Genomic DNA, 12,669 nt, shown 5'->3' on the forward strand with positions numbered 1-12,669 from the left:
AGGCCCTCTGCTTTAGTAAGAAACACACAGGGGGTCGTCTTATTTCACTTCATTTACATTAGCCTTTATCAGCCTGCTGAAGTTGGAGATAAGGAACATGTTAAAAAGCACAGTATACAGTGTGTTAAGAAAATGCATTTTAGGGGTGTAACCAAATCATGAAACTTGGCAGAAAGACAAACATACTGAAAATCAGTTGGATAGCAAGTGCTGTATAATGTTGTACTTCCACCTATTGCAGTCTTTGCCAATCACCTGCATTCAAAAGGTCATCCGAGACAGTGGCAGGCTTCCACTTTTACAGTGGAACCCATATATTGCTGGTAAATGATCAAACCCTGTATACACACAGTGAAAGATATCAAGGTCAATTTATACTGTAGCATCCTTAGCAGGTTCAAGACACTCTATCATAATAGAAAACAGTATATATTCAGAAAGTATGCCATGAACCATTCACCCTTCACTTTGCTCTGTGACCTAAAATGGCAGCTGAAAGTGCTGGTGTTCAATAGAAATGAACTGTTTCCCTGCCACATTGTTTTTACCACTGGACCTTTTTCTCACATATCCATTGCATTTCATGTTTACAAACCGTTCAGTCTCATGTAAACATTTCCCTTCGATTTTGGTTGCTGAGATGCTCCCATGTCTAGTTATCTTTAATCCATACAACACCCACATGGGCAAAGAAAGACACAATCTACCACTATGATCTGTAGACAGCACCTACTGATGTGAAAATGACAGATACAAATATATAATAAACACAGTAATAAAAAAAGCCCCGGCAATACTATATTGTTTTGGCAGCCAGACGCTATATTTGTTTCCTTTGGAGTGAGTGAGTGAAAAGTTTGGCCACCATGCTTGTTGTGGCTCAGGGCCAGTGAATGCAAACTAACATTTTGTTTGTCTCAAAAGAAACCAAACAATAGGCAAACAGTTGAAGCTAAAACAAAACACTGAGATTTGTTTAAAAATAGCAGTTGAGTACATCTCTGCTGTCTTAATGTATGTTTCAGTTCGAATGCATAGTGAAGCTGGACTATGTGGGAAGATGGGAGAATAAAACACATTTTAAAAAAAGCATAAATTCTGATCTTTCGTTATATCGACATGTCTACCTCCATTCACTGCAAGCCCCAATTACTTGGATGTCGCTTCATTGACAAGAGAGACTAACACAGAAACTCCCATTTCTAGGCATGTTTAATTCAAGTAGGACACAACACACTAGAGCAAGCTCAGAGCCAGCTCCCGGTGCACCTCGTTTATTTACAGCTGTGGAAACATTTCGGGGTAATAGCCCTGCTGTTCAGGAACGCACTGGCTCACAATGTGACCCTTGGTACACACTGGGGGCCTTAGCCCTATTATAATAATGGATGTAATTTCATCAACTTCATTCCTCAGATTTCACCACTTCTGCAAACATGTTCTTGTACTTTTACAGCCATAATTCTTTGGAAAAGAGAAAGAAAAGCCTTTTTCATATTTTAATTGGCGCAATAGCTTGATAAACTACATAAAAGCCTGCATTAAAAAATAAAATAAAAAAATGCTGTAACAACAAAAGCTAAAATGTCCTACAAGCTGCATGATGATGGCATTTGGGACGCGCCATGCAAGAATACGTCTTGTGCCCAGGCGATTTTTAATCTCTATTTGACAGGGAAAATGCTGACTGACATGGAAAGCTGTGGATAATGAGATCCAGGGGGAGGATATAATCTTCAGGCAGCTGCAGATAACATTATCAAGTATTTTCATCCTCTCAGGTACGGTCCCTAGAACTAGCATTATCAGAGTGCAGGTGTGCAATAATGATACCTCCATTAACGCTAGTTAACAATCATTAGGTTAAATATATAGGGACAAGGCTGTGTGCATAATTACAATTGAAGGTAGGTTCTTGGCTCAGGGAGTAGAAAGACTTAAGTTACCCCTTTAATTTTACTATTTATATATGACTATCTTGCTCAGAGAGGCATATCTAAGCTTATTCTTAATAGGGTGTTATCAAAAAGACAAGACTAAGCCTGGAGGTATCTCTCTGAGGAAAATCACCATTATACTGTGCAAAACAAAAATAGCATTGTTTAACTCCCTTAGGAAATAACCTCTGTTCTCATAACCATGTTTTAAATGACTTTTGGGGCCTGCAATATTACCATTTAAATAGTCCTGTTTATTTGGCGTAGAGATGTGACAATAGAATATAGCAGACAAAGTAAGGCGTGTTCCACAGGGCCTAGCTGCAAATTGATTTGCAGGAACTCTGAGAGAAAAAAAGGTCTCTCATTTTGTTTAGACTTGGAATTACATGAGTAAATAAATATATGACTGTCCAATCACGGTCCTGGAGGGCCATTCCACTCTAGGTTTAAAAGTTATCTATTTTAGGGTGTCAATAGAGGTTGAATTGGTTCTATTAACAAATTAAGAATAGGTCTGGAAGGGCCTACGTTGGCCCACCCTCATCGCTGTCGTCAAAAAATCTTTTCCAGGAAGTTCTGAATCATTTCCTTGAGTCTTTTCTAAGTGGTAAAGGTTTAAGGAAATTGGTCTAAACTACCTGGAAATTATTTCCTTTTAACTGAGCAGCACAAACTCTCTGGCATATGCAATCCTTTAGCAGAATGAGACGTATTTCTTTTTCAAGAAGCTGTAGATTTCTTCAGTGAGTCTTGAGCCCTGGCGCTGTCTTACCATGGAGATGATATGGACTTTGATATTCTTTACGCCCTGTTCATGATGCCATACACAAACCAGAACCCCTTAGCTTTTTATTATTCCATAATATCTAAAAACTAGATTTATAAGGTACAACTATTAAGAAATGAAGTCAAGTAGACAAACATTTCAGCTAGTAGTTGATAAGTGTGCAAACTTGAAGTTTCAAGCTTTTTATTAAAACTTGGTAGCTTTGTAACAATGACATCATATTTAGATGCTGAAACACTAATACACTGAACAGTAACCACTAGAGATACCCAAACCATTTATTTAATCATTCAGGTGAAGGTCGTTGGTGTTGATTGTGCAAATTTACCATTCCAAGTATAACAAGCGAAGAAACAGCTGCTTGAATTTGTGTGATTGCTGTTCTCCACAGAGTCCAAAAAAGCAGCAATCACAAATCCAATTATAAAACCAGCTGATTCAGACCACATTTCAATGAAAACACTAAAAATAAAAAGGAGGACTGCGGTAGGTCTGTATTGCATCATTTATTTTATTTAATTGAAGCAGAATACGAGCACTAAAAAGACATCACTGAATTTAAGCTGCAGGACAATGTGATTTTATTGATTTGTGATTTGACAGGGAGAATGCGGAATAAATAGTCAAGTTATGAACTGTCACCCTCATTCTCTTTTGAGGAAATATGGTATTTAGCATGATTTATTTTACTGTTCCATAGAGAGTTTATTTCAATCTGTTTTATTATTCTAAACTCCTATACATTCTTCTAGTTGAAGCGTATTCCAATAAGGTTTTTTATTTATTTATTTATTTATTTTTCTATTTGCATACACCGTCACAAGAAATGCTAATCAAACCGCAGTAATAAGTAGAATCATGATTGCTCACCTTTGACCTTGTAGAGAGTTTCATTTATGAAAAGAAGCTAATAGAAATATACAAGCTGGCCCTCTTGTCATTCAGCCCACACAAAGCCCAATCAATCTCCCATTAGCATCATGCTTATTCATGCAGAGATAGCAATGACATTATTCCTTATGGTTCTTGAGCTCACTGTAATTTGCATTCTGTAGCTTTGTGGTATGAAACAATGAATGCTCTAAACTGCGTCGAGCAGTTCATTATAAGAGCAGTTGCAGGGGTTGTAAAGCACTGGCAACAGGAGGATGTCTAACTAATGCTGGTGTAGATCAGGCCATTTCAAGGTTTATTTAACATGATGTTTCAATACAAAATGTACAGCAAGGCTGTGGGTGTCCCAAATGGCTGTAAATATAGCGCTGAAAGAAAAGCGAAATCCTTTGTATGTAACTCTTTCTAGCGTTCCTGTTACAATTCCCCATGTACACTATACATTAAACCGACCATGCAGTACATACGACTAGCATTGATCGCCACGACCATTTAAAAGGAATATGATGTAATGGTAATGTACTTCAAGCACACACTATTATAGCAGCAATCTGATTGTATCTGCTGAAAGGATGGAGTAGGGTACCATAAAAGTGAAATTATTAAGAGAGCATTGGAATCGGAGCATGTGAATTATGACCGGTCTTCCTCAAACGTTATTACATAATTTGTATAAGGTTGTAATCACTTTAACATCTGCCCAATAAATCTTTATGTGCATAAATATAGAATTAACATTGACATGTTTTATAATTTAAGCTGTTTACCATCTATATTTCTAGGCAGTGTGTTTGGTTTAAAAGTAATCTTTTTATAGCAGCACCATTTAAAATAGCCTGACGTTAGAATAGCCTGCTAGAATTAAAGGGAGATGGGGAGCAGTGGAGGCTTGTGACCAGTCTAATGATTAATGTTGTCATAGATTTTTTTTTTTTTTGTGCTGTGAACATTGCAGTGTGAGAATTGCATGGTTTAATTGAGCCAATTGTTGCTTAATTAATCATGTAATGTATCCCAATTACAAGTCACCAGTTCTAAATGTGATTTGATGGCTGCAGTTCTGCAGGCTGTAATGAGCTCACCACAGTTGCATCATAATATAAAATACAATCTTTGAAACAGTTTTTAAGGTAGTATTTGTTTACCGTAATATAGTAAGAGCTGAGGGTACTATTCTAGGCCAAAGGGGTAAACATGTAATAATAATATAGTTTTATAATGGCATTCCTCATTGCTGTAAAGGTTGCTTGAGTTTGTTCTAAGTTCTTCCAGATTGTGTTGTGCTACATGAAAACAAGGCCACTGTCTGGACATCCCAATCTCTTAACTACATTAGGAGGTCTCTGACTGCAATGTCCCTTTGTAAGTGTGACTGATGAGTAACTGTAACAGTTGCATTTATGGTTTAAGAGAGTTTAAGCTAATCTCATCTCACCAACAGGAAAGACTCTGCAATAGCAGTGTATCACACAACTATAACTACACTTCTGCACTACACTTCTGCACTTAACACACATTGTCTTCTGATTGTACTTGCTTTGCCGCAATATGAGTCAGCCCTGTGGTTATCTTCTATTTATTTTTTTTGTTCCAGAACAACTGAAGGATTTGCTATGTAAATACAGACCTTTTTTATTGTTTCACCTGTAGTGTGTGTTACCCAATAAAGACTTAAACATTATGCTTCAAAACAAATGAATTGACTAGATTGCTAGCAAGCAGACCATTAGATGATTTTGTGTTTGAAGGTCATCTCTAATGCTTAGTTTTCCCATATGAGAAGATCTGATTTTCTCCTAAACATTTTAATCCACTGCTTAATTTATTTTAGCTCGTAACCTTCAGAACTATTAATCTTGTCCTTCCTGATTGTGTTATGAATCTCAACACAGCTGGGACTGTCAGGCAGGAAGTTTGTGAGAAATTCGCTTCCCTCAAAAAATAAAAAAGGGGGGGGCACTCTCTAGTGAGATGAGTTTCTGTGTTTTGATGTTTCCTTATAACTGTATTGAAGTACTTGAAAATGCAGTCAGTTAACCCCCACCATCTCCAAGTGACAAGTCAAAATATCATGGCTATGTAGAGCGATGAGCCCACTGAAAGAGCACCTGAGCAATTAGGGAATGCAACTTGAGAAGTATTCTTCTACTTCCATCATTTCCTAACAATCTTCAATGAGGCAGCGGTACCGTTCATTTACAGATCATAGATAGACTGCCAGACTTCATGATGCGTTAAGCATATTCAGTGGACATTTTCCAGTCCCTGTGCAGGGCTGTTTCCCTCTCTGTGATGTGATTTTTTATTTATACGCTCTCTCTGTCGTGCTGTCATTAATATGGAAAGTTTGTGTGCAAGGAGAAGGTGGGAATTATAAGAGGTGGAGGGTTTCCTCCACCGTGCTTCTTTTCCACTTTCGATTTAGTTTCAGCTCATTTTTGCTGAATAAAAGCAATCATTATTTAATCTAGAGTGAAACTGTGAGTGTTGGGACAGGCAGTGAACACCATGACAATGATTCTCTTTTTTTTCCAGTCGAATTGCAAATTTTGTTTGGAAAGAGTAACTAATAAAACCCATTACATTGATTTACACATAGTCTATTTTGGCTAAAATATTTGGCCTTGTGGAGCTATGTAATTATTTATACCCTTTTAACATTTTTTTTTATTTTATTATTATTTGCGGCAAAATAAATATGTATTGTCACAGAAAAAGTTGTCTGTCTTTTTGTTTATGGAATTAACTAGTAACACATTCAAACAGCCGAATGATTGACTGATTTAATTATTTATCCGAAACCACAGGATGTCAATACACATGGCTGTCAACTTACTGTAGATCCAATTTTCAAGGGAGGTCAACTATCAACTCTGAAAAAGTGATCTTTTGTATTTAATTTCAGATTTATTTTAAGTATGCAAAAACTAATTTTTCTTACTTTCTGTAGCCCCACTCAATCAGACATTCAGAATGCTTACCATGAGTAAGGGTTGATCTTCTGAAGCTAAATACACGTTTCATTGGTTTGCTTGGTCTAAAAAGCATTTCACAAGATTTTCTTTGTGTTTTACAGATTTGGCAAATACCGTAAAGATGAGAGATTAGGAGACAAAATGGAGCGCAGGGGGTCCAGTAAGATGAAGACTGAGGAGACACTGCCGTCCGGAGAGGAGAGACTGCGAATGAAGCTGGAGCAAGAGCGGTGAGTGTTTGCCTCACTATGCTGCTGCTGCCTGGAAATGGAGAAAATGTGACATGTACTGTGGAAGCATAATCTGTCAAATATAATACTGCTTCTGAAGAAATAGGTACAGCGCAAGTTTCTTGTTTTACCATACACTAATGTTTGTTTGAGCTTTTGGAAGAGGCAAGAATCAGCTCAAGATTGACACACAGGTTTTACACTGTAACCACCCTGGCTAAGGATAAGTTTCACCAAGGTTGAGATACAAGACCATTTCATAGTGCACGTTTAAAAGAGCGTTGATGAATCTGCCAAGTATTCACTGTGATCCAGTTGCTTTATCCTGACCACCTAATGCCCCCAGCTCTTAAGTGGTTTGGAAGCAAGATCTTTCTATGAATCGCATTTACACATAACAGAATTCAACTGCTGTAAAAGTATAACTAAAAACTTGTGTTTCATTAAATCTAGCAGCAATTCTCCTAGCGTAACCATGGTACTTCTCTAAATGTCTTCATTTTTTGGTTCGTCTTCATAGTGTAAAACGAAACAATGTGGAAAATTCATTATAAATGCACTGTGTCGCCTGGTCTCAAGTGTCCCTCCAAGGACACTTGAGCTTTCCAGTGGCTATCTCCTTTGTGTCGTGAACAAGTGTTTTTTACGTGACGCAAAAACGAAAATGTTTAGCATAGGCCCCTGTTTGTCTGTATTTTTTCTTGCATACAGTGTACATTTCTTGTGTCATTGTTCAAGTTATGTCTGCCTTGCCCTACCGTTTCTCTGCATTGTAGATGTGAACTGCTTTTGCGCCTGGCTCCCTATTGAACTTTAAGCCTTGTTCCTTTTTAATGAATGAATATTTCTCGGAAAACGGCCCAGTAATAATGAATTTACAGGGTACAAGAGGTCTAGAATACAGATCCCCAGGGATCACAGAACAAGCCAGTTATCCATTAAAAAAAAATCAATTATTAGCATCATTTTATAAAGTTATTATAGCTAATTACAGATTTTCAGGATGCTTACAGTAGGTTTTTTTTGTGGTTGTCTCCAAAGACATATTCTTGGATGGATTAGGAAAAGAAGGAAACAAGTGCATGTTAATACTGTTACAGTATGAAATTATGGATTGGCTGGCTGGATAGCTCCATTATTTTACAAAAATAAATGTCTGGTTGTGTGTGAGTGACTGCAACCCAACCTAGAGATGTGGGGGCAGAGACTGGGGAGGGTGGGGTCAGAAAAGATGTTTTGAAAAGCTCTGAAGCTAATGTCAGTCAAAATATTAGGAAGTTTAATTTCTAATACCTTAAATCAAACTGGAAAAGAAAACTGATTTTGCATATTAGACGGAATTAAACAATTACTTCTCGCGCCTTGTCCAAAAATATTCTATATATATATATTATATATATATATATATATGTATATTTTTTTTTTTTTTTTTTTTTTTTTAATGGTTCAAGATAAAGTGTTAAGTACAGACCCATACAAAATATTGATAGTGAAAAAAAAAAAAATTTATGTACTGATATCAAGCAATCAAGCATGTTTTTGTTGGATTTAATTGTAAAAGTGACTTCTTTTTTTTGATGTTTATGTGTAATGCCTTGTGCAGCCAGAAGCTTTTTGTAAAAAGTCTAAAGATAAGGTAAACTGCAACTTTCCACGATGTGGGTGCTAATCAGCAGCATACAACCTGGAATGCAAAAGTTGTGTGATCAGCAGTTCAGTGTTGGTTTGGTTGTTTTTTTTCTTTTTTCACACTCCATCTTTTAAGTCTGGTGTTCAGAAAAGATATGGTAGCACATGCTACATAATCTGTCTAATTTCCTGTCAGTCGTAAATATGTTTGACAAGATGCAACTCTAATGTGCCTAGCTGCTCTGGTGAGTAAGCTGGCTCAGGTTGTGTTGTCTTATCCTTATCTTTCTGGAGCCACCTAGTCATTAAGCACTCCTTTCCTCATCCCTTGATCACCTCTTCCTGCCCTAAAAATAGAAATCCTTAGTGCTAATTTCCTTCCTTTGTTCCTGTTGGACCCTTACACACAGACATGATCATTTTTGCATAGTTGGAACCTAAAACCCATCGATGTTTGTTTTATCCATGTCCATGTGGTAGGCTGTACAGTATTTGATGTGTTTTTCAGAAAGAGGTTGTGTTGTTGTTTCACTTGGCCTGCTGTTGCTTTAGTGTGGGCTGATTCCAGAGGAAATGTCACATTTCAGGAGAGAGGATTATTGTGAGAATACAGGTAGCAAACTAATTATAAGAAGACTTTAAAGTTGAACAGATTTGTGCCTCACATATTCAAAAGTGTTCCCAGGGAAGGTAATAAGATCTTAGTGCTGTTTCATGCCTAGATTAGTATGGTTATATTTAGAGGTGAAAATAAGGTGGTAATGCCCGGTACTGTGTACCGGTAAAACATTACATTTTGTAATGACTTATCAAAATTATTGTTTAGGCTGCATATTTTTTCTTTGTGTTTTAAGTCCTTTCCCGCATGCCAGGTTTGTGGTTCTTCGCCTGCTCAGGAGGTATAAGCTAAATATCTCAAAGGCACTCGGGTCCCGTTCATATGACGATGACAGAGGGGTGATCGCCATGGTAACCACCACTCTTGACTGCGATAGGGGGTTCCGCATAGCTGTTTTCAAAATCAGGAAGCTTTGAAATCTTAGTGGCCAGAATTGAAGTGAACACCTTCTAAGATAAGAGCATACAACTAATCCACTTTTATTATTATTTGGTAGAATGATAGACTGTTATACGCTGTTTCTTCTAATTGCTTTAAAAAGGAAACTATCAAACAGAAAAACAACCATGAGATGCTTCACAATCAAATCAAACTATATAAGGTAACACCACTCAGAAGTAAACATGTCTCGCATAGTTTATTTTATATTTTGAGGAAACAAGTAGAGCAAAAACATCCTTCATTTTTTGTCACATTCAAAAACAGTATAATTGTTAAATCGTCCCTGTTATGTGATTGTATCATTTTTTTTTTTTTTTTTTTTTTTTTTTTTTTTTTTTTTTACAAAACTGCTTTGTGTGCTCAGCAAGATGATATCAAAGTAGGTCTAATTTATTACGCAGAAAACATAACGATTTAATTTTTTATTATTATTATTATTATTATTATTATTATTGTTGTTGTTTGTTGTTGTTGTTGTTATTATTATTATTTTTACTGTTTTTTTATTTTATTCATCTGCGTCTTTTGTATTGCTAAATAAACGCAATAATAATAACAATAATAATTTAATTATAATAATAATAATGTAATAATAAAATAATAATTATGATAAAAATGATAAAAAATAAATAATGCGTCTTTTGTATTGCTAAATTAAATATTATTATTATATAAGTATTATCTATAATTTATTATTATTATTATTATTTTATTATTATTATTATTATTTTTACTGTTTTTTTATTTTATTCAGAACTGATTGAAAAGTGAAAACTAATAATTATGTAACACTGAAATGCCCTAATTTTGACATCAACATGTTAGCTTTTTTATTCATTATTTCTTAGTTGGGGGTTTTCTTAGTTGTTTTTTATTTGTAAAAGTTCACCCTGGAGCAGTTTGAAATTGTTTAGTTATAAAACAGATCCAATCTATTAAGGAAGAGAGCCATAAACAATCTGAGGAAATAACAGATTTTTCAAATCTTTCAAAGGAAATTTGGATAAAGATAATTGTAATAATAAATGTCACTGTTTAACAGATTTGTGCCTCAAAACTATTTCCAGGGATGTGGTTGTTAATGGCTCCAGTAACACGACAGTCTTAAACTGTTGGTTCATGATTAAACACCCTTTAACTCCACTGCCTTCGGTAACTCAGTTCTCCTCTGGATATGTCCAGAAAGTACAAACCCAAAAGGAAAGGCCTGTCTACACATGTTGAAATGAGAGGTGAATATGAAGCATTTGAATTCTTATGATTCTTCCTGTCTTGGCCTATTCTCTCTCTTACATCACCACTCTGGTAATGCCCAAGTGTAAAATTCCCACACACCTTTTTGTAAGGTTGCCATTTTAGATTGTTGACCTAAAGGCAACCTCTCACAGCTTGGAAAGAATAGACATGGGCAGTAATTAATGCTTACCAAGGGTACCAAGACCCCAATGAAGAACCTCTACAAAGAGCAGCTTGTCAGAATGCTGCTTGGGGGTGCTGCAGCCCATATGTTTGAAGAGAGAGAGGTATTTCTCTACTCATCTCACTTTTAGTGCCATGTCGATCTTAAAATAAACCACTAATGAACAGGAGCATTGTCTTGCGTTTTCTTAATTATACAGCATACTTTTTAATTAGGTGAACCTTGCAAATTCAGCGCAGAGAGGCTTAGTTACATTTTTTAATTAGATTTGGGCCCAAAAGTCACTTTGTAAATTGTTTTATTATTATTATCATCAGGGAGTTCGTGGGAAGAAAAACAGTAGTTGAAACTAAATCTCATTGTCTGTTATAATGGTATTTTACTGTATATCATTAAAATCGATATATAAATAAAAATATTTTTTAACTTTAAAGTACATCTGGTTTTTATTTTTATAATCTTAGCGGTAATTACCAAGATTTGCAATTAGACATTACTTTTTTTTGTTTGTTTTTTAGAAATACATTCTACATTGCCGTCATAGAAATGCTACTACAAATAAATAGATTAATAAATAGGGTTCTTATTTTTTAATGGAAGATATATTTATTTGTAGTTTTTGTACCTTCATTTTAAGTATTGCGATTTGACATGATACCAATGTGTTTGCCACTGTGCTTCCTGTGAAATAGTTTCATGGGATCTTAAAAGCACACAAAGTAGAGCAGGCCTGATTCCTCTTCCTAGAGGTGTCTGTTTAAACCCAGCTGCACTTCTAGCATCATATCGGGGTATTGGTTACTGGAGCATCACCAAAGCGTGCCCTCTATTGAGCCAACACTACTGCTTCCTGGGGCACAGCTGGTGTTCTTCAGAGGTCTCCTTTTCCAAATCCTGACCAGACCCAACCTTCCTGTAGCTCCAGAGACCTGAACAGAGCCGAATCCAAAGTGGTATGGCTGCAGGCATGTATCGATATACAGACTGGTGACCTTCAGTTCCTTTTCGATTGACCCACACTAGATGAGTCAGTGCTGAAGCATTTATAGACTTTTCTGAAGCTCCCCCTGGGGTTAGAAAAAAAAACCCCACTAAACCCTACCGCAGGCTCCCCCACAGAACATTTCTCAATACTGGCTCCTGCTGGGAGCGGTGCTGCCAGAGCTTTCTGTATGTTATCTTGTTTTCGTTACTGGTTGGGGTCTGCTCCTCGGCTTCAGAGGTGCTGACGTGCTATCATACTGACACACCCTCATGGGGTACCTTGGATTTATTCCTCCACCCGAGAACCATGAACAATGATGAACAGCACAATTCAGGTACATAATTCCCTGCATTCCCTGCTCCACTCCGGACTGGAATTTGCAGCTCAGAATTCAGACACAATTTTGCAGCTAGAACACATGGAATGCAGTAGAGTCCAGCATCCTACACTTAAGTGGCCCTCTACAGATGCTACTTCTGACCTCTGAAAGCCTCCATCACACACAAAATAAGACTAAGTCTTCATGGCTTGCTCTGAGTGAAGCTAATCTTTTCCTTCATCGTTGTGCATACTTTAATATTGTCAACCTGCCATAACATTAATGGATGTGGCCTCTATCCAGACTGACTTTAATACATTTTTGTTCTCTTAGCAATACTGTGCCTCACCTCTCGGCTTAAAGTGTAGGTTTTTAAACACCTGCGTTCTGCTAAATTGCTTTAAGTTTTTTAAAAAACAATAACTTTGCA

The 12,669-nt window shown here is 36.5% G+C and overlaps 1 protein-coding gene across 12 annotated transcripts in view; it reads left to right on the forward strand.

The window, feature by feature from the left end:
• LOC121314090 (partitioning defective 3 homolog) overlaps window positions 1-12,669 on the forward strand; it is a 377,684-nt gene that overhangs the window by 288,139 nt on the left and 76,876 nt on the right. For all 12 annotated transcript variants that reach the window (XM_041246939.1, XM_041246940.1, XM_041246942.1 and 9 more), the window contains one exon: window positions 6,698-6,826. In XM_041246939.1, coding sequence (XP_041102873.1) covers window positions 6,698-6,826 — 129 coding nt within the window. The remainder of the gene's footprint in view (window positions 1-6,697; window positions 6,827-12,669) is intronic.

Source organism: Polyodon spathula, chromosome 4 (genome assembly GCF_017654505.1).
Source record: "Polyodon spathula isolate WHYD16114869_AA chromosome 4, ASM1765450v1, whole genome shotgun sequence".
NCBI lineage: Eukaryota > Metazoa > Chordata > Actinopteri > Acipenseriformes > Polyodontidae > Polyodon > Polyodon spathula.